The sequence below is a fragment of the Erithacus rubecula genome (assembly GCF_903797595.1).
Source record: "Erithacus rubecula genome assembly, chromosome: 26".
NCBI lineage: Eukaryota > Metazoa > Chordata > Aves > Passeriformes > Muscicapidae > Erithacus > Erithacus rubecula.
Genome location: NC_136678.1, coordinates 5,900,354 through 5,921,262, shown reverse-complemented (window position 1 = coordinate 5,921,262; position 20,909 = coordinate 5,900,354). Strand labels below are relative to the sequence as shown.

Here is a 20,909-nt window from a genome sequence, read left to right as displayed (position 1 = left end):
TAGACCAGATTAACTCTTCTTTTACCATGGATGGGGAAACTGAGGCACAGTGACCGGACACTGTCCCCCACATCAGGCTCCAGCCTCTCATTCTGGCTCGTAATTCAGCAGCCCAAGTGACTCTGTCACACCAGATGTGATTCTGCTCCTCACTCACATCCTCTCTCTGCTTTGCTTTCACTTCCTTCCCAGGCAGGGAAGAGCCAGGACAGAACTCACTTGGTTTATGACTTGCTTGGGGCTTTTCCCTATAAACACTACATTTTAAAATCCAGAAAAAAAACTCCTCCACACCTGCTGGCACAGGAGCAGGAGCTGCTGGGATGGAAGGAAGGAGGGGACGCTGCTGTCCCCAGCACAGGCTCGGGGACCCCCGGGCCAGGCAGGGCTCGCTCTGCCCTTCCCTCCCCTCCCCGGGATGTTTTACAGCCCCACCAGAACACAGCAGACGTGGCTGTTGTTGACTCACACGATAAGATCATTGCTGTGGGATTTTATTTTTTTTTTTTTCTGTGTGTCATTTAGAAATAATTTTTTTCTAGCGAATTTGTTCTCCTCCCCTCCACCCCCGAAGTGAAAAGGGAATCTGTGCTCAAAGCCGCAGCTGAGATTGCAGAGACCTTCCCTTCCTGATCCTTATCTCACCAGGATGTAGGAGGATCCCTGGGGAGCAGCTGGAAGCCTTTCCCGGAGCCATCCAAGGAACGAGCCGAGCGCAGCCTTTAAATGGCAAAACCATCCGGAGCTCGGGGATCCCAAATCCTTTAACCCCTCTGGCTGTGCCATCCCAGCCTGCCCGGCCGGGCTCTCCTGGAGCTCAATAACGGGATCGAAAAATGTTCCTTGGAATCCTGATCGGCACCAAAGCCCGCGGCGGCCGCGTCCCAGCCCGGGTCTCCTTTGGCCGGGCTCAGCCGGGCTTGGCTCACCCGGGATGGGCTCACCCGGGCCGGGCTCAGCCGGGCTTGGCTCACCCGGGATGGGCTCACCCGGGCCGGGCTCACCCGGGATGGGCTCACCCGGGATGGGCTCACCCGGGCCGGGCTCAGCCGGGATGGGCTCACCCGGGATGGGCTCACCCGGGATGGGCTCAGCCGGGCCGGGCTCACCCGGGATGGGCTCACCCGGGCCGGGCTCACCCGGGATGGGCTCCTCCGGGATTGGCTCAGCCGGGATGGGCTCAGCCGGGATGGGCTCCTCCGGGATGGGCTCAGCCGGGCCGGGCTCAGCCGGGATGGGCTCAGCCGGGCCGGGCTCAGCCGGGCCGGGCTCACCCGGGATGGGCTCACCCGAGCCGGGCTCACCCGGGATGGGCTCAGCCGGGCCGGGCTCACCCGGGATGGGCTCACCCGGGCCGGGCTCAGCCGGGATGGGCTCACCCGGGCCGGGCTCACCCGGGATGGGCTCACCCGGGCCGGGCTCAGCCGGGCTTGGCTCACCCGGGATGGGCTCACCCGGGATGGGCTCAGCCAGGCCGGGCTCACCCGGGATGGGCTCACCCGGGCCGGGCTCAGCCGGGCTTGGCTCACCCGGGATGGGCTCACCCGGGATGGGCTCCTCCGGGATGGGCTCAGCCGGGCCGGGCTCAGCCGGGCCGGGCTCCTCCGGGATGGGCTCAGCCGGGCCGGGCTCAGCCGGGATGGGCTCACCCGGGCCGGGCTCACCCGGGCCGGGCTCACCCGGGATGGGCTCAGCCGGGCCGGGCTCAGCCGGGCCGGGCTCACCCGGGATGGGCTCACCCGGGCCGGGCTCACCCGGGATGGGCTCAGCCGGGCCGGGCTCACCCGGGATGGGCTCACCCGGGCCGGGCTCACCCGGGCTGGGCTCAGCCGGGATGGGCTCAGCCGGGCCGGGCTCACCCGGGATGGGCTCAGCCGGGCCGGGCTCACCCGGGATGGGCTCAGCCGGGCCGGGCTCACCCGGGCCGGGCTCACCCGGGATGGGCTCAGCCGGGATGGGCTCACCCGGGCCGGGCTCACCCGGGATGGGCTCACCCGGGATGGGCTCACCCGAGCCGGGCTCAGCCGGGATGGGCTCAGCCGGGCCGGGCTCACCCGGGATGGGCTCAGCCGGGCCGGGCTCACCCGGGATGGGCTCACTCGGGCCGGGCTCACCCGGGCCGGGCTCACTCCACCTCTGCTCCAGCATTGCCCTCTGCCTTTACAACTCGGTTTTCTGTCTCGTTATCCTGTTCTGATTGGGAATTAATTTTTCCCCAGGTCAAGTCTTTTTTCCCCATGCTGGTACCGGCACAGTGACCTGTCCTTGTCCTTACCTCCACTCAGGAGCCTTTTATTTTTTAATGCATCTCCTTTCCAAACCCCTGAGCTGCCTCAGTTATGACACTGACTGAGGAGATTAACTGGACTGATAAGTGGCAGCTTTGCAGTCAACTGCTGTTGACAATTTTGAAAGAGGAACCTGTAAAACTATTTCTTTATAAGTTGCTGGTAAGGACCGTGGGAGCTTCGCCTCGCTGTCCGTCCAAACAGCTGCCAAGGCACTGGGCTGACCCGGGGCAGCTGAGGCGTGCAGTGACCTTCAGGAGGGCTCTCCGGAGAGGGGAAGGGTCCTGGGCGCCGAGCCCCTGCAGCTGCCGGTCCTGCCAGGTGCCGGGGCCATGGGGTAGCGGCGAGTGTGGGCGCGGAGGGTCCGGGGCAGCCCCGGAGCCGCGGGGATGCCGAACGGCAGCCTGGCCCCGGGCAGCGCGGCCCTGGGCAGCCTGCACGGGCTCTACATCGGCACCGAGTGCCTGGTGGCCGTGCTGGCCACGCTGGGCAACGCGCTGGTGATGTGTGCGGTGCGGCTGCGGGCGCCGCGCAGCCCCGCGCTGCTCTTGGTGGGCTCGCTGGCGCTGGCCGACGCCGCCGTGGGGCTGCTGGTGATGCCCCTGGCCGTGGTGGTGAGCCTGGGCATGGCCATGCCCGCCTACAGCTGCCTCTTCCTCTGCTGCCTGCTGCTGGTCTTCACCAACGCCTCCATCCTGTCCCTGCTGGCCATCGCCATCGACAGGTACCTGCGGGTCAAGCTGCCCACCAGGTGAGCCGGGCTCTCTGCCCAACCTCCTCTGACCCTCCCTCCAGCTCCTCCCTGACCTTTCGTTACCTCCCTGTGCCCCGAACCCACCTGAGATGAGCTTTGCAGAGGCTCAGGGCGCTCACGAGCAGCTCGGTGCTCTCAGGGGTTATCGCTGATCTGAGTGTGGGCACAGGATGTGTCTGTGGGCAAAATTGAATTTTCAGCACTTTGGTTAGTAGCACAGGATGCTGAGTGTCTTATAGGGTTTTTTTTTTTTAGTTCTATGAGCTTGTCTTTTAAATAAAATTCTTTTTAGTATTTGCTGAAAATACAAAACCAGTAACACTTATTGACAGTTAACTGAAGTCACTCAGTGTTTGCATTTAAATGAAAATACACAAGCTAGAAAAGCAAAGCATAGCCTCAAACATCCAAGAAATTCTATTTTATAATGGGAAAGGACCTATGAAGCTGAAGAATTAATTTAGCCCTACAAGTGGCACATACCAAATAAAAAGAGGAAGGTACACCCAAGGAAGCCAAGAAATAAGATAGGACTGACAACAGCAGCAAAGCAATATCCTGGCAAGAGCAGAACTAAGATCATAATGAAACAAGAAATAAAATAGATTAAACATCCAATTTTAAACAAGGGAACTTAAGCGCAGTTCTTACTGATGCTGCAAAGCAACTGTTACAATGGAAGAATTGGGGCTTGGCTCAAGATAAAATTTGGTTTGCCCACAAAAAAAAGTTAATGCTCCATTTTCTAGCAATGATCCTGCAGTACCTGAACAGGCGAGTTCCTCCTTCAGTACTTGAAAACTCTTTACCACGACTGGGCTTTCCTCCCCTACAGATACAAAACAATCAGCACAGAGAGGAGAGTGTGGGGGGCTCTGGGGCTGTGCTGGGGGCTGTCCCTGCTGGCAGGGCTGCTGCCCATGTTTGGCTGGAACCAGGCAGGCCCCAGCAGCTCCAGCCCCCTGCGCTGCAGCTTCACGGCCGTGGTCAGCATGGATTTCATGGTGTATTTCTGCTTCCTCACCTGGACCCTGCTGCCCCTGCTCGTCATGTGCGCCCTGTACGCCGAGATCTTCTGCATCATCCACGCCAGGCTCAGCCAGGGCACGGGGGGGAGAGGGGCTGGGGCTTTCTATGGCCAGGAGTTGAAGGCAGCCAAGTCTCTTGCCCTGGTTCTCTTCCTGTTTGCAGTCTCCTGGCTGCCTCTGTGCATCATCAACTGCGTTTCCTATTTTCACCCCGACTCTCAGATCCCCCCGTATTTGATTTACTTGGCAATCCTTTTATCCCATGCCAATTCTGCCATGAACCCCATTATCTATGCCTACAGGATAAAGAAGTTCAGAACCACATACCTTTTAATTTTAAGGACCTATATCCTGTGCAAAAAGCCAGAGCCAGCTCTTACAGAGCAAACCACAGACCCACAGTTATAAATAAAGGTACCAGAGCACGGATAAAGCACCTGGCTTTGCTGAGAAACTCTTGGGAAACTGCAGGACCTGTGGATCTGAAGCTGCTCTAAAGCTGTATGTGAATATATGTCTTTATGTAATATAATTTCTGCACACAGGAGATGGACATTTTGTCTAGTTGGGGGTTTGGGGTTTTTTTTAACATGAGAGGATTGGTTGAGTTGATTAAAAACCAGGATGTGTTCTTTGCTGTTCATAATCCAGCAGCTCACAAGCTTCAGACTAAACTTGACCTTGGTCAGCTTCTCACATTTTCATGAGTAATAATAAATAGTAGATGGATTTTACATTATTTTGGCCTGCTGAGTCTTCCCATGACAATCAAACAAACCTGGCCAGTCTCAGTCAGTTCCTGCCTGGGATGGCACAGAAGCTGCAGTCGTGGTTACACCCCAGATCACACAGTTTATTTAGGGAACATGGGGCAAACTGAGAAGAGCTTCTTTTCTTCTCCATCTTCCACTAATACAAGTGGTCTAGAAAAAGCAGAAAAGGGAAGGCAGCATTCTGTTCTCACTTAGAGAGTGTTGGCATCTGCTCCTCTAGCTGACATCAGGCATCTCATTTCTTATCTGAGGTAACCCCTGTCCCAGCCAAAGCTCTGCCCACGTCCCAGCTCAGCTCTGTCAGCAGCCAAGCCAAAGGAAACTGCACAAAATATCAGAAGAATATCAGAACTTGCTGCAGGCTCTCCTGTGAGCACTGATGGACCCCACTGCCTTCAGCAGAAAAACAGGTCCCACCTAAAGAGCAGCAAGTTATTTTTTGTCAGAATGGTGCACAGGGAACTCTGTTGTGTTTTGGATAAACTGAGGGAGGAGGAGCGAGGAGGAGCGAGGAGGAGCGAGGAGGAGCGAGGAGGAGCGAGGAGGAGCGAGGAGGAGCGAGGAGGAGCGAGGAGGAGCGAGGAGGAGCGAGGAGGCGCGAGGAGGAGCGAGGAGGAGCGAGGAGGAGCGAGGAGGAGCGAGGAGGAGCGAGGAGGAGCGAGGAGGAGCGAGGAGGAGCGAGGAGGAGCGAGAGGAGCGAGGAGGAGCGAGGAGGAGCGAGGAGGAGCGAGGAGGAGCGAGGAGGAGCGAGGAGGAGCGAGGAGGAGGCGAGGAGGGAGGGACGGAGGAGGGAGGAGGCGAGGAGGCGCGAGGAGGAGCGAGGAGGAGCGAGGAGGAGCGAGGAGGAGCGAGGAGGAGCGAGGAGGAGGGAGGAGGAGCGAGGAGGAGCGAGGAGGAGCGAGGAGGAGCGAGGAGGAGCGAGGAGGAGCGAGGAGGAGCGAGGAGGAGCGAGGGGAGCGAGGAGCGAGGAGGAGCGAGGAGGCGCGGGGAGGAGCGAGGAGGAGCGAGGAGGCGCGAGGAGGAGCGAGGAGGAGCGAGGAGGAGCGAGGAGGAGCGAGGAGGAGCGAGGAGGAGCGAGGAGGAGCGAGGAGGAGCGAGGAGGAGCGAGGAGGAGCGAGGAGGAGCGAGGAGGAGCGAGGAGGAGCGAGGAGGAGCGAGGAGGAGCGAGGAGGAGCGAGGAGGAGGAGGAGGAGGAGGAGGAGGAGGAGGAGGAGGAGGAGGAGGAGGAGGAGGAGGAGGAGGAGGAGGGGAGGAGGAGGAGGAGGAGGAGGAGGAGGAGGAGGAGGAGGAGGAGGAGGAGGAGGAGGAGGAGGAGGAGGAGGAGGAGGAGGAGGAGGAGGCGGAGGAGGAGGAGGAGGAGGAGGAGGAGGAAGCCCCAGCCCGGCTTGGTGCTGCCATCAGGCGGCTCCTCCTGCTCCTCCACCCGGCAGGAACACGTGAATGAACATTTCCAGAGATTCTGATTTCCAGAGATTCTGGCTCTCACGCTCTGATTGTGCATTTCTTCCATGGGACCCAACCAGGAAGCAGAGATTTGCATACAAACATTTCATTATCATCACTTCAATAACAGAAAATAACTAAGCAGAGCACTTGGCAATAATAAAAATACAATGTAAAATGTTAGAGTCGGTGACAGAAAAGGGAAACACAGGGGCAGAGAAACATGTTCATTTCTCAATTCTTTCTGGTAGCTCTCACAAACGGAAACTTTACAAGGGCAGGGAGATTTCTACAGATGAGGAAATCCTGTAGAGCAACTCTCCATTTGCCCACACTGGTGACCAGTTTGGAGCAGTTTCCAGTCACAGCTGCAAGAAGAGATGTGTCACAGGGGGCACGGGGGCATTCCCATGGTGCAGCATCCTCGTGGCTTTGCATGTCCAGAAAGTGGGAACGTTTTTATTCCATTTGGAAACATTTCATCCTCCTCACACAGGCAGTGATGTCCTGCCCCGCTGGAAGACCAGAGTGCTGTAGGTCACTTCATTCTGGGGATGAGAGAAGCCACAGGCATTGGAGAGTGCACAGGCACTGCAGCTCAGCAGGAATTTCCCTCTTTTAACTGTTCTCAACACCACACAGCCTGTCCCTGATGGGGGAAGGTGGGAAATGCTGCCCATCCACTGGCCAGTCTGGCTCAGAGCTCTGGGTTGAGTCTCCTTCTCTCTTGTCTCTTCCAGAGAATTCATGTCACAGAGGAAAACTCCCTTTAAACAGATTTCTCCTAACCTGCCCAGTCACTGGTTTAGTTCAGCCCCAGAACCCCTGAAGTTCTTTGTCAAAAGAGCTGCTGAGTCTCAAAGGTGACTTTTCTGCCTCCCACCCCAAATTAATATTTACCACCCTGTCAAGAATGTGGAATATCTGCATGAAGCTTAGAAATTACAGTTGTGACATTTACCTGGGTGTTCCTAAGAAATTCCTCAGCTGCCACCTGGGAGAAAGTTTCCTCTTGTAAATTTTGGTGGGATTTTCTATAGCCTAGGAAGGAAAGGGATGCCAGTCTCAGCTGTTTGCAATGCAAGAAAGGCTGGAGTTGGGTGAAAGGGACTGAGGGATTCTGTGTGGCCACAATTAGGATGAGAAAAGCCCACAACCAACAAAAACCCCCACAACCCATCAGTGCAAAGTGAATTTTTTCCTGAAAGCACTGCTGGGATGATTCATGAGGGGTTGCTGCCAAGGATGAGCTGTTCATCAGCACAGGGTTATTCAAGGCAGACATTGCTTGAGCCACTCTCTCAGTAACTTGTGCAGTCACCATCACTCTGCTGCTGTGCCCTGGACTGTGTCACTCACTTTTCCTGAAGAGGAAGATGATTGCAAAAACCAGGACAGTCAGGAGGATGCCAGAGATGAAGGCCAAGGACATGTACAGTATTTCATGGCTGTTGATACACAGAAAATCCTGTCAGAATCCCTGGTTTCAACAGAGGGGTTGAAACATCAGTAGTGCTCAAACTCACCAAACTTCATGGAGTGTAATATTCATCCCCAGCCCCAAGAGATTAACATGTGTTTATCTGCATTGAGCAGGAGGAATGGAGGAATCACCCACCCAGTGCACACACTAGGGATTTCTAACCAAATTTTAACCCTCCAAGATGTTAAATGTGTGATATATAAGCCTTCCCTTGCAGAAGGAGGCTGCAGTCTCAGGGAACTCTGGGCTTGAAATCAGGAAGAAAAGGGGCAGCATTTACTTATCAATGGAGCATCCAAGTCCTGCAGCTCTGAACTCAGCTGTAGGGGTGTGGGCAGTGCTGGGGACACTGGTAGTAGTGAAAATAGGTTCTGGAGCCACTGCAATAGAAACAAAAATAATCACATTTCTCCAGTAGTACTAGCAGCAACTAGAACCACCCAGGGGGCTGTGTCTGTACAGTCTGTCTGAAAGTAGAAGCAGCAGACAGGAGAATTCTGCCTCTCAGATGATGTCTGCAGCCATGCAGTTCTTCCCCAAACACCCCCCGTGCTCATCTTCCCCCACAGCAGCCCCTGGGCCAGCACATCTCCTCAGCCAGCAACACTGCAGCCAAGGAAACTCCTTACAAAATAAAATAAAATAAAAAATAAAATAAAAAATAAAATAAAATAAAATAAAATAAAATAAAATAAAATAAAATAAAATAAAATAAAATAAAATAAAATAAAATAAAATAAAATAAAATAAAATACCTGTGGTTTTTGAGGCACCGTTTCCCATTCTCTCAGAGCATTAACTGACAGAAAGAGAAGCTGAAAGAAAGGGAAGAGAGTTATATTTAAAGAGATATACACATCAGCCAAACAAACCTGCCATCCTCTTCTAACTCCAAAGACTTGATTTAGCTTTTATCCATTTCTTGGAAATTTATAAAAGTGGCAGAAAGGCACTCAAACCTGGCAGCTTCTCAGCATCAACCCCTCCCAGTGCCCAGAAAATGGATATTTAATAACCAAAAAGCACCTACAGGGTGATTTTTGCAGCAGCTAAAACTCTGTGAGCATTTTCACAAGCAGCAGCAGCAGCTTTGAAAAGCTCCTTCCTTGATGTATTTGACTTGACTTTTCCCACCAAAACAGGAACAGTAACTTCTCAAATTTGGGTGTGGAATCTTAGAGATAAGGATTCTTACAGACATTCTACTACAAAACCCCTACACTGGCATTTCTCACCACATGCTTTGCAAACTGTGGATTGTGAATAATGTGAAAATATTACAACATGAAAATAAACACCCTGTTCTCTGCTGCTGCCACTTTTCCCACTGCATCCCATGGTTGCCACATTCCAGAGGAGTCAAACCATGAAAGCTCCCAGTTCCCCACACCAAACCTCACAGGGTGCTGTGCTTGCAATAATGGAAGAAGCAAGGAATGATCCAGCTCCATCTTACCTCCCACCATGGAAGTGCTGCTGGAAAACTCCCCAGGTATCAGCACACCAGTTTAACCAGTTGCTGTGTGAGAAGCATCTGTCACACCAGTTCAAAGCTCAGACGTGGGCTTACACAATTGTGGAAGTGAAGCAACTTCACTTTTTCATTATTTAAATTGGCAAGAAACAGGAAACCATGAAGGACACCTGCATTATGTGGAACTGTTGAGCTAAAAAAAGTAAAGGCAGCTTCAGCTCAGGTTGGCATGAAGGTTCTTGCCTCTAGAGAACAGCATTGTGGGGAGCTGCTGTACTGAGCTGTAAGGAAACTGTTCAACCCCACTGAGAAATGGGACTGGAGGCACCCCCTGCCCACTTGACTTTATGGACTACACAAATCACATCCCAGCACACACAGGAGTTTATTCCTGTGTGTGCTTTGCTGGGATTTTTAACAAATTCCTTCAGCAAAAACCTTTCTGCAGAAAGAAAATGAAGAGACTTATGGAAGTCCAGAAAATCTCCTCTGGAATAAAGTTACCCATTTCCCTATTTCAAACTAAGCACTGACTACTGACATGGTCAGCTGAGGGCAAGTTTTTCATGATCTTTTGACACATTTCCTGCCCTTTTCCCAGAACCCAAACCCTTTCAACACTGCATGAGGCTGCATGGTGAAAGGGGCTTCCCAGCTCCTTTAGAGAACAAGATTCACTCAGAGCCCCTGCAAGCACAGGGCCAGGTGAATGGGAGCACAAATCATCCTGGTTTTAGAACATGTGTAGCAGGACAGCCAGTATCTGGGGTTGCTGTCACTCAGAATTCTAACTCAGGGATCAGTTTCAGCACCAGAACTCTCTCTGTAAATTCTGTATCCTTGGAAGTGTTTGTGACCAGCCAGGGAATCCAACAGGATCTCACACACTGTGGTTCCAACTCATCCCCCACCAGCTGCAGTGGTTGGTGTGACCATGCAGTGACTTCAGACACAGACAGACAGGGACTGTTGCTAGTGAAAGACAGCAGAGGTTTTTTTGTCTGTTGAATTTATTTCAGAGTCACAGAGTTTGCAGGAGGAGCTGCTGGGACGTGGCAGTGGCTCAGCTGTCACACGGCTGCCTGGGCGCTCCTGGACAGGGCCTTCAGGTCCAGGATGCACTTGGCAATGCTTTCCTTCTGCTGCAAGAGAGCACACAGCCTTCAGGAACATTCCAGTGCACAGCACAGACATCCAGGTGTGTTTTACACACACCTTCCTAGGCCTCTAAGTTACTGATTCAGAGGATGCAATTACAGCTCGTGAAGTCAGAGATTCACATGCAATAAAGGACAGATCCAAGGAACCCCAGGTTTGGGTTGGAAGGGACCTCAAAGCTCATCCAGTCCCACCCTGGCCAAGGTCACCCACCAGCTCGTGAGCCAGGACCCCTGAACAGCAAATCTTTGTGCAGGCTGAAAAGCAAAGCAGCAAAAGCCCAGCAAGTACCTGCTGAGGTGTGATGCTCTGCACAACACTCTTCTCCACCCACTGGATCATGTGGTCCTGCTCCTTCTGCCGTTTCAGGTTCTGCATGGCCACCTGGTAGTCCAGCCTCTTCTTCACCTCGCTGTACACCGTCAGCAAACGCTCCCGGTAGTTGGCTTCCAGCAGCATGGCAATGTTGTTCTGCACAGAGCAGAGACAGGGCTCATGTATGGCAGAGACAGGGCTCATGTGTGCTACAGAACAGGGCTCATGTGTGGCAGAGACAGGGCTCATGTGTGCCACAGAACAGGGCTCATGTGTGCCACAGAACAGGGCTCATGTGTGCCACAGAACAGGGCTCATGTGTGGCAGAGACAGGGCTCGTGTGTGGCAGAGACAGGGCTCGTGTGTGGCAGAGACAGGGCTCGTGTGTGGCAGAGACAGGGCTCATGTGTGGCAGAGACAGGGCTCATGTGTGGCAGAGACAGGGCTCGTGTGTGGCAGAGACAGGGCTCATGTGTGCCACAGAACAGGCTCTGTGCAGGGTGCCAGCAGCCCAGCCCTGCAGAGCTCCCTGCACTCAGCCATGCAGGGCTCCCTGCACTCAGCCCAGCCCTGCAGGGCTCCCTGCACTCAGCCCAGCCCTGCAGGGCTCCCTGCACTCAGCCCAGCCCTGCAGGGCTCCCTGCACTCAGCCCAGCCCTGCAGGGCTCCCTGCACTCAGCCCAGCCCTGCAGGGCTCCCTGCACTCAGCCCAGCCCTGCAGGGCTCCCTGCACTCAGCCAGCCCTGCAGGGCTCCCTGCACTCAGCCCAGCCATGCAGGGCTCCCTGCACTCAGCCCTGCAGGCTCCCTGCACTCAGCCCAAGCCCTGCAGGGCTCCCTGCACTCAGCCCTGCAGGCTCCCTGCACTCAGCCCAGCCATGCAGGGCTCCCTGCACTCAGCCATGCAGGGCTCCCTGCACTCAGCCATGCAGGGCTCCCTGCACTCAGCCCAGCCCTGCAGAGCTCCCTGCACTCAGCCCAGCCCTGCAGGGCTCCCTGCACTCAGCCCAGCCATGCAGGGCTCCCTGCACTCAGCCCAGCCATGCAGGGCTCCCTGCACTCAGCCCTGCAGGGCTCCCTGCACTCAGCCCAGCCCTGCAGGGCTCCCTGCACTCAGCCCAGCCCTGCAGGGCTCCCTGCACTCAGCCCTGCAGGGCTCCCTGCACTCAGCCCAGCCATGCAGGGCTCCCTGCACTCAGCCCAGCCATGCAGGGCTCCCTGCACTCAGCCCAGCATGCAGGGCTCCCTGCACTCAGCCCAGCCATGCAGGGCTCCCTGCACTCAGCCCAGCCATGCAGGGCTCCCTGCACTCAGCCCAGCCCTGCAGGGCTCCCTGCACTCAGCCCAGCCATGCAGGGCTCCCTGCACTCAGCCCAGCCATGCAGGGCTCCCTGCACTCAGCCCAGCCATGCAGGGCTCCCTGCACTCAGCCCAGCCCTGCAGGGCTCCCTGCACTCAGCCAGCCATGCAGGGCTCCCTGCACTCAGCCCAGCCATGCAGGGCTCCCTGCACTCAGCCCAGCCATGCAGGGCTCCCTGCACTCAGCCCAGCCATGCAGGGCTCCCTGCACTCAGCCCAGCCATGCAGGGCTCCCTGCACTCAGCCCAGCCCTGCAGGGCTCCCTGCTCACCCTCTTGGCATCAAAGAGGAAGCTGTGCCCCTCTGCCCTCCACTGCTCCTTCTTCTCCTCCTCGATGGCTGTCTGCAGCGTCTGCAGCGCCTCGTTCTTCATGGCCAGAGCTGAGGCCACCTTCTCCTGCAAGAAGGAAATTCAATAAATGCTGAAATGCTGCATGAAGCTGTGAGAAGTGTGAACTACCCTGTGCCAGGGCTGAGACTATGGCAACAGAGCAGAATGAGAGCTCACAATCAGCCATGGAATCCCAGACTGGTTTAGGCTGGGAGGAAACTTAGATCCCATCCAATCCCACCCCTGCCCCAGGCTGCTCCAAGCCCCAGTGTCCAACCTGGCTCTGGGCACTCCTGGGCAACCTCTGCCTCTCCACCCTCACAGGGAAGATTCCCCTGCCCTCTGCCACTGAATCCATTTGTACTTTCACAAAACCACTCCTCACTAACGACTGCAAAGCCAAACTGCAGCTCCCCTGTTACCTCATTAAGTTTGTCAGCAAAAGCTGCCACACTAGGCCCAAACTTCTTGATGCCATAAATGATGACTGTGAGGATGCAGGCAGCTGCTGCAGTCTCGTGGTTAACAACATAGATCTCCTTGGAAAGCAGGTACAGCAGGAGGCCAGTGCCCAACATGTAGGGCCCTGCAGAAGAAACAAAGCTTTACTTGTAAAAAGCACAACAAGGCTCAATAAACTCAAGCACCTAAGAGGGAGCTCCTTTAAAAGCTCACAAGGTCAGGAAGAAGTGTTTTATTTTACCAGGACAAAAAGCAGGGCCACAATTCCAGCTGGGAAAGGTGACACAAGGAATCTCACCAGAAGCAGAAGCAGCTTGCACCTGACATGGGACCTGCTGCTTCTGCTCATTCACAAATATGCTGAATTCCATTTAAGCGTTTTAAGGACCAAAAGGCAACTAAATCTTTTTATAAAATCAAGCTCATGGAATTCTTTCAACCATCAGGTGTCTAACTTTAGAGCCAGGAGTCCTGCATTGGCTTGTTCTTCACAACCTACACATGCAAAATAGTCATTTTTAATAACACTTTACCTTTTCAGCAGAACTGGTGAACAGAACCAGCACTGTATAAAATGGTAAAAGTCTATATTAACCTGTAACTCCTGTTTTAGGGTAGAGAAACTGGAAAAACTCCTCAGGGATCAAACCATGACGAACTTCTCCTCCCTTCTCGGGCAGAGGTGGCACAGGAGCCAAGCTCTGCTGAGTTGTGTGTAGCGATCTTGTGGTGTGCAACACCCTGTCAACAAGGAGAACGTTTCAATTATTATTCCTATTAAAAACAGACAGCAATAATCCCCCAAAGCACCCTCGGACGAGGCTCAACCACATTTGCAATGCACTAGGCGGGTGAGTGCAGAGCCCCGGGCACAGGGTCCCGCCAGGCTCCGGGGAAGGGGCGCTGCCCTCGGCAGCCGCTGAGCTCCATCAACCTCCAGGTCCTTTCCAGCTCAAAGTGCCCCGCGCTTCGAAGGCGGCGCTTGCTGGGCACTCCTCCTTTCGGGAAGGGGTGGGACCAGATAACCTCCAGAAGCTCCTTCCCACCGAGCCCGTTCCGTACTCCCACAGCATAAATGAGAAAATAAAAGACAAAACGCCGGGGTAACGCTGTTTAGGCACGAGTCCCGGCGGCTCCCCCGGTACTCACCCCACGGCGACGGGCGGCGGCAGCGCCCTCAGCGCGGCGGGGGCTGAGGGACGAGAGGGCAGAGAGCGCGTCAGGGCAGAGCTGGGCCGGCACCCCGCACCCCGCACCGCCCGCCACCCCGCTCCCGCGGCAGCCGCTCCCGGCTCACCGGCGCGCAGCACGAGGCGGGACAGCATGGCGGGCAGGGAGAGCCGTGAGCGCGGAGCCGAGTCCCGCTGCGGGTCCGTCCGCTCGGTCACCGCCGCCGCCGCCGCCGGGCGCTGAGATGGCGGCGCGCTCTCGCGAGAGCGCGGGGCGGTGCGCGGGGAGGCGGGCGCGGCGCGGGCGCTCTCGCGAGAGGACGCGGCGCGGGAGGCACGTGGGGGCGCCGCCGGCCGCGCCGCCGCCGCCGCCATGGAGGAGCCGCTGCCGCCGCCGCCGCCGCTGCCCCTGCCCCTGCCCCAGGCGGCGCCGCCGCCCGCCCCGCCCGGCTCCGCGCCCTCGGAGGATGCGAAACGCGCGGCGGAGGCCGGCCCCGAGTGGAACATCCCGCCCAACGCGCCCGCCTGCATGGAGCGGTACCTGGAGCGCGCGCGTTACCGCGCAGGTAGCGGGGCGGGGGCGCGGCGGGGCCCCGGAGCCTCGGGCGCTGCCCGGGCTCTCCCCGCGCCGCGCCCCGCGCCTCCCGCCGCTCTCTCCCGCAGACGGGGCCCTGCTGCTCGGCGCCTCCGGGCTGAACGGGCGCTGCTGGACCGGCTCGCTGTGGGTGTTCGCCGAGCCCCGGCGCGCCCCCAGCGAGGGTTTCTGCACGGCCGGCGTGCAGACCGAGGCGGGGGTCGCCGACCTGTGCTGGCTGGCGGACAGGGGCATCCTGGTGGCCTCCGACTCCGGTGAGCGATGGGGTGGCCCCGGCCGGGTGCGCGTCCCCGGCCCTGCTCCCTGTCGCTGAGCCGGCTGTCCCCCCGCGCCCCCAGGTGCGGTGGAGCTCTGGGAGCTGGAGGAGAAGGAGAGCCTGATCGTGAACAAGTTCTGTAAATACGAGCACGATGACATCGTGACGGCGGTGTCGGTGCTGGCTGGCAGCAGCCAGGCTGTCAGCGGGGGCAGGGATTTCTGGTGAGTGTCCCCAGCCCGCAGCCTGTGCCCGGCAGTGCTGGGCGCTCACTGCTGCCTCTTGTCCCCAGCGTGAAGGTCTGGGACATCCCGGAGCAAACGGTGCTGCACTCCTACAGAGGTGAGAGCCACCCCTCTCTCCTTTTTATAAACCCCTCTGCATCCCATTTTCACCCTTCCCCCGAGCCTTGTCGGGCTCACTCCAGCTCAGGGCTGTCACAAGGACTTGTGGCCATGGTTGGATTGGGCACTCATCACTTCGGTAGGAAGCAGCTGGCTGCTGCTGCTGCTGCTGAGCAGAATTACCCCGTGTCTGGGCATAACTGCTGAGCTGCTGTGCCTCCGGAGGCCCTTGGGAATGCAGGGGAGAGTTGGATGCAATCTTTGAGGCTGTTTATCCTTTTGTGCTTTTGGTAGCTCACTCCGATGCAGTGACATGTGTGGCTTCCTGTCCTGGTAAGGACACTGTGTTCCTGTCCTGTGCTGAGGTAAAGCTCACTCCATTGTTTAAATCTCCCCCATTAAAACAAGATTTAACTTTAGCTATTTGCAGCTTAATGCACTTAGAAACCACCTCTTGTGCTGCAGCCTGTGTTATTGCAGTGTTCTAGTCTGATAAATCTATAATCCATCTACCAAGCTTAGTCCTACGGGTTTGTATCAAATTTTGGGAGCTCCTGGTTCTGTCCTGGGGGTGACTGAAGGCTGCACTTAATGACAGCACCATTTTAACCCAAAGGAAAAGGCAGGGCCATTTTGCCTGTGAGTTAGCTGTAAATCTGAATTTATGCCAGAAAGAAATTGTAAAATTCTTCTCATTCCTTTTGGATTTATAGGACAGCAGAATTTTACTCTGGGACACCCGATGCCCCAAACCAGCTACCCGAATTGGTATGTCTGTGTGCAGTCACTGCTTCTGCATGAGTTTGTGTTGAAGAAACAATTACTTTATACCTGACTTCTAACTCCAAACCTAGTGAGTGATGTGCCTGTTAAACCTGAGGTCTAACACTGTCACAGAAGTGCAATGAGCTTGTCTGGGTGCAGTAGCAGTGCTAGATGAGTGGGATGAGCAGAGTCCTTGTGCTGCTCACTCCACACTCAGCCCAGTTCCTTCCCTCTCAGTTTGCAGTGCCTGTAATTACCTCCCTACCTCAGTCTTGTGGCATCCACAGAAAAGTGACATCTTTGTCCTGGGTAAGGATCTGATCTCCCACCTGGCAAATCAAGGCTGTTATTTTCACAGGACAGTTTTTGTTGGTAATTTCAATCTCCCTCTGTCCCAGGTGATGCAAGTGGAAGAGTTGCACTGGTGGACACAAAGAATCCTGACTCTGCCCTCAGTGCTGATGTGCACTCCCAAAGCATCACAGGCTTTGCTTTCTCTGCACACAGGTACTGACTGAATCTGAGCAGAACATGGGACTGCATCCCCCTAAAAGCCTTAGTTAGTTTGGAGTTAAACCTATGAGGGTGCCAGTTTTGGTTTTCTTACCAAGGAGATTGTAGCAGAGAATAGAATAAACCAAGTAATGTCTCACTTCTGACATGTGAATGTCCACACAAGAATTCAGCAGTTCCAGAATTACTGACCCACACAGCGTGGGGGTTTTTCTAATTAGTCACCCCTGATTAAGGAATGATCACTTGTTTTCAGACTCTAATAGATTATTCCCACTCAGAGTACTGGCACCCTACCAAATGCTGATAAGAACATTTTTGTAAGATTTTTTTGAGTTAATTCGCTGTACTGGGCCAGGATCACTAAGAATTTTGCTGTTCACAAGTTTATCCCTAAAAATTCATGTATTTGCTGGTTCTAACTGTGCTCTCATCTCTCTCTAGTTCACCTTTACTGGCTTCCATCAGTGAAGACTGTTCAGTTGCTGTTCTTGACTCAGACCTCTCAGAGGTGTAAGTACAGACAGAATGTACTCCCTGCTGTTTTCTTCTTGTTAATTATTAGTACACAGGGTGGTTTGGGGTGGAAGGGACCTCAGGGATCATTCATCCCACCCCTGCCATGGCAGGACACCTTCCATTATCCCAGGTGGCTCCAAGCCCTGTCCAGCCTGGCCTTGGACACTTCTAGGCCAGGGGCAGCCACAGCTCTGGGCAGCCTGGAGGTGAAATGTTCTAATCAGAGGAGCATCACCCCAAGGAGCAGCAGCCAGGGGTGGCCAGGCCTGCAGGCTGTGTGGTGGTGATGGCTGTTGGTGTTTTCCAGGTTCAGGAACCGTTCTCATCGAGACTTTGTGAAAGGCTTGTCCTGGTCTCCCTCAGATGATGCCTTGCTCACTACAGTTGGATGGGATCATCAGGTTATACATCACACTGTCCCCCTCCCAGCTGCTGAACCTTCTGGAATCAACTGTGTAAAAGAATAGTTTTATAAACTCGTGGTCCAAGTTCCTAGCTGGCATCCCTTTGATCCTGCTGAAGTCACAGGTGTGTGAGCTGGAGTGGGCTCTGGTGTCTGCCTCAAAGCTTGTGGCTAAGAAGGTTCCTGTAGTAATTCTGAATTTTGCTTAAGTTAGTTACAAACCAAGCTTTACTCTGTCCTCAGGAGTAGCTTCTCCTGTAATAAAAGACTGGTTTGCCTCAGAAAAAAATGACTTCAGGCACAAAGGAGACTTGGAGAGACAGGGAATTAGGTGTAATGAAAAAAGAAATAAAGTCAAAAAGACTTGATTCTTTCCTCAGTTCTCCACACCAGCCATGGAATTAACAGCAGCTTTTGGGGGAGGTTAGCAATGCCTCCTGCTGGGTAGATGTGAGACTTGAGCAAAGCTGTTTGCTCTGTAAATCAGAGAATGAAAAGACCTGTTGGGATGGAGGGGCTGGGAGGGTTCCAGCAGTGCCCCCAGTGCAGCACATGCAGCCTCTGGTGAGCACTGGTGTCACATCCCAGTTTGGTGCTGGGGTGTGAAGGATCCCAGCTGCAGCCCTGCCCTGAACGCTCCTGGGAGGTGCTGGGATCCTGGGCTGCCCAGCAGGTGGCTGCAGTGCTGTGACACCAGGGCCATCTCCTCTGCTGAAGGCACCTCACAGGGTAACACCTGGGAGCAAAAGGTTTCTGTGAGGCAGAACTGGACTGAGGACTTCAGCTGTCCCTTGCTCCTGCAGCAGACTCTGCTTGGTGACAGCCCAGACCAGGCACTTGTGACAAGGGAATTGTGGTGCTGGCACTGAGGGGACAGGGCACTGGCCCAGCCCAGACTCCACAGGGGTGTTTTTGTCAAATACCACACACATTTCTAACTCGGCTGTTTCTTGGAGAAAGTCACTGCTCTGCATGCATTGCTGCTGCTCTAGTTCAGGCTTGGTCTGACCTAGGATTGCCTGGACAGAATTAAGCAAGTCCTGACTGATGAAACAAATACTGTTGGAATGAATGTTACCCCCAGTTCTTTAGTATGACAGCAGCATTTAAATGTGCACTGCTTCCAGTTCTGACTCTGCTTACACAGAGCTTTAGTTGTGCAAAGCTCACAGTTAATTTTTAGGCAGACTAAGCTTTCCCAGCTCTGTGCTTCTCTCATCCTCCTTGTGAACCTCCCTGCTTTTGAAATTCCTGTGCCATACAGGTGTTCACAGCAACTTCCTGTCCCAGGGCTGTGTATGACAAATATAACTGATGATAAAAACTGACACATTTCCTCAGAAATGTCCTTTGAACCAGAGAGTCCCATTAGGGACCTGTGATGCTGTACTGGACCAGGTCTTGTGCTGACTCTGAAAAAGGTTTTGGAAGATGGTTTTCATTTGTAACTGGGGTTAAGTTTCACTGGGCCACTTCTGTAGCACTGAAGAGGCAGCTGAGATCATCCACACCGTTCAAGTTGTGATTTCAGTCCCTGATATTAAAACTGTTCTTAAATAAATGTTCACTGTGTTCCTGTTCAATGCCAGGGCACTGCAGTTCCTCAGCACTGCTGCAAGGCAGGAAGAATTAAGGGGGGGAAAAGAATCCAGGGAATTCCCAGTAAGTTTATTCCTTACAGGAATCAAACACGGCCGGGGGAAAGGAGCCCGGGAAATTCCCATCACAAATACTCCAGCAGTTCCCGCAGATCCCGTTTTCCCAGCGGCACCGTTCCCGTTCGCAGCCAGCAGCTCCATGTTGATGGCGCCGCCCGTTCCGCTCCCGTCGCCGAAGGACCCCGCAGGGCCCCGCCCGCTGCCGCCTGAGAGCCGGATCAGGCACCGCAGCGGGCAGCCCCAGCGCGCCAGCGGAACAGGCCGGGCGAACCCCGCGGCCGCGCAGAGACGTTCCGGGCAGGAAGGTTCCGGGGAGGGGGAGCGGCCAGCAGGGGGCGCCAGGGAATTTCGGGAATTGTCCGGGATGGGGCCTCGGGAATCGCAGACACAGACACAGAGCTTTGCCTTTATTTGTTTACTATTTACACTCCTCCTGTCCAGCCCGAGGCAATTCCCACTTTGCCCGAGGTTTTTCCCCTCCTGGGCTCGATGCTGCCTTTGGAAAAGGGATGGGAATTCTTAGCACGAGCAGCTGGATTGGGATGGGACAGCCAGGAATGGCAGGAGAGAGCATGGATCCATTAAAAAAAACCAGTTTGGAATGCCAGGAGAAAGGATGGATCCATAGAAAACCATTCTGGGATGGCAGAGCAGGGATGAGATCCATAAAAAAACTTCTCTGGAATACCAGGAGGGGTATTGGATCCATACAAAACACTCTGGGAATGCCACAGGAGGGTTTGGATCCATAGAAACCCCCTCTGGAATGGCAGGAGAGGTTGGATCCATCCCCATCCCATCGGGAATGCATCCCCCACAGGTGCAGGGATTGAACACAAAAAAGCCATTTTGTGTTGTTTTGGTTTTTTTTTTTCTTTCCTCCATAAAAAGCTTCTGAATCCATTTATTGCACAAAGAAAGGAAAAGATTCCCACTAAACCCATCCTCAGCCATGGGCAGCTGGAATTTCAGCCAAGGAATTTCACCTGCCCTGGGAATTCCAGGGAGAATTCCCAACTCCCCAGTTCCTCATGGAGCCACCAAAGGGCCTTCCCTGCTCCAGATCAGCCCAATTCCACCCCAAAAATGCAGAAAGCAAACTGGGATTTCCAGGAATTTGGGAAAGACAACCTTGCCCATGATCCCCCTCTTCCCATATCCCCTTTTTTTTTTATTCTTTCCAACTAAATTCCAGCCCTGGAGTGAAAGTGAGAAGAAGGATCTTTCTTCCCTCCAACTTGAAACAAAAAGCTGGAAAAACCTCTTTTTAAAAAATATTCCTGTGCAGACTCAGCCCCATTTAAAACTATCATGACATTCCCATGAATTCCAAGCCCCAAATCCTGATCTAAAAGGAATTTTGGCACTTTCCTCATGGAAAAAATCAGTATTTTTAAGGACTTTTTTTGTGCTGCTACAAAGCAGAACCTCTGATGAACGTAGTGTGGAATCAAGGGAAGGTTTCTCCAGCCATTCCAAGAAATGTAAGGAAGAAAAGGAGAGGGAGAAAGAGGAGGAAAAAGTGGGATTAGGGGTCAATAGCTTATCCAGGTGGGGTTTTCCAAGTCCCCATAGAAAAACACGGAAGCTTTGCTCCTGTCCATGTAAACATTTCCAGCTCCTTGGAGCTTCCCAACACTTCCTTATCCTAAAGTTTTGTGCCTTTTCCTCCCCCTCTGAGAGCTCTGGAATTGGTGCCAGTGGCTGGGGGAGGAGCAGGATCCTCATCCTGTAGTTTTGGGAAAGGATTTCCCCATCCCACAGATGACTCAGAGGGCTTGGGGTGGGATTGCTGAGTCCAAAGGGTTTGGATTTGCCAC

At 54.6% G+C, this 20,909-nt stretch overlaps 3 protein-coding genes and 1 long non-coding RNA gene across 5 annotated transcripts; 2 read left to right on the top strand and 2 right to left on the bottom strand.

The window, feature by feature from the left end:
- Window positions 1–2,677: 2,677 nt before the first annotated feature.
- On the top strand, window positions 2,678–4,728 carry ADORA3 (adenosine A3 receptor; the record flags this gene model as incomplete). Its single annotated transcript, XM_079327400.1, has 2 exons — window positions 2,678–3,039; window positions 3,878–4,728. 2 exons carry the CDS (start codon window positions 2,678–2,680, stop codon window positions 4,476–4,478), a joined length of 963 nt encoding a protein of 320 aa, XP_079183526.1. The 3' UTR covers window positions 4,479–4,728.
- Window positions 4,729–6,643: 1,915 nt separating this feature from the next.
- Window positions 6,644–8,121, bottom strand: LOC306812591. 2 transcript variants are annotated; one of them, XR_013776878.1, is made up of 4 exons: window positions 8,050–8,121; window positions 7,646–7,734; window positions 7,248–7,327; window positions 6,644–6,834 (listed from the first exon to the last, which is right to left on the bottom strand). It is a non-coding gene; the product is annotated as an uncharacterized lncRNA (long non-coding RNA). The 2 variants fall into 2 exon arrangements; XR_013776879.1 differs by lacking the exon at window positions 8,050–8,121 and having other exon boundaries at window positions 7,646–7,836.
- Window positions 8,122–9,251: 1,130 nt separating this feature from the next.
- ATP5PB (ATP synthase peripheral stalk-membrane subunit b) lies at window positions 9,252–14,305 on the bottom strand. Its single transcript, XM_079327322.1, has 7 exons — window positions 14,165–14,305; window positions 14,017–14,059; window positions 13,463–13,608; window positions 12,828–12,991; window positions 12,346–12,471; window positions 10,693–10,872; window positions 9,252–10,385 (listed from the first exon to the last, which is right to left on the bottom strand). The coding sequence occupies exons 1-7, from the start codon at window positions 14,190–14,192 to the stop codon at window positions 10,314–10,316; spliced, it is 759 nt and encodes a 252-aa protein (XP_079183448.1). The 5' UTR covers window positions 14,193–14,305; the 3' UTR covers window positions 9,252–10,313.
- Window positions 14,306–14,353: 48 nt separating this feature from the next.
- Window positions 14,354–19,014, top strand: WDR77 (WD repeat domain 77). The gene is made up of 10 exons (XM_079327516.1): window positions 14,354–14,602; window positions 14,700–14,885; window positions 14,970–15,111; window positions 15,180–15,229; window positions 15,526–15,596; window positions 15,945–15,999; window positions 16,234–16,305; window positions 16,395–16,503; window positions 16,954–17,022; window positions 17,336–19,014. Exons 1-10 carry the CDS (start codon window positions 14,410–14,412, stop codon window positions 17,493–17,495), a joined length of 1,107 nt encoding a protein of 368 aa, XP_079183642.1. The 5' UTR covers window positions 14,354–14,409; the 3' UTR covers window positions 17,496–19,014.
- Window positions 19,015–20,909: the final 1,895 nt, after the last annotated feature.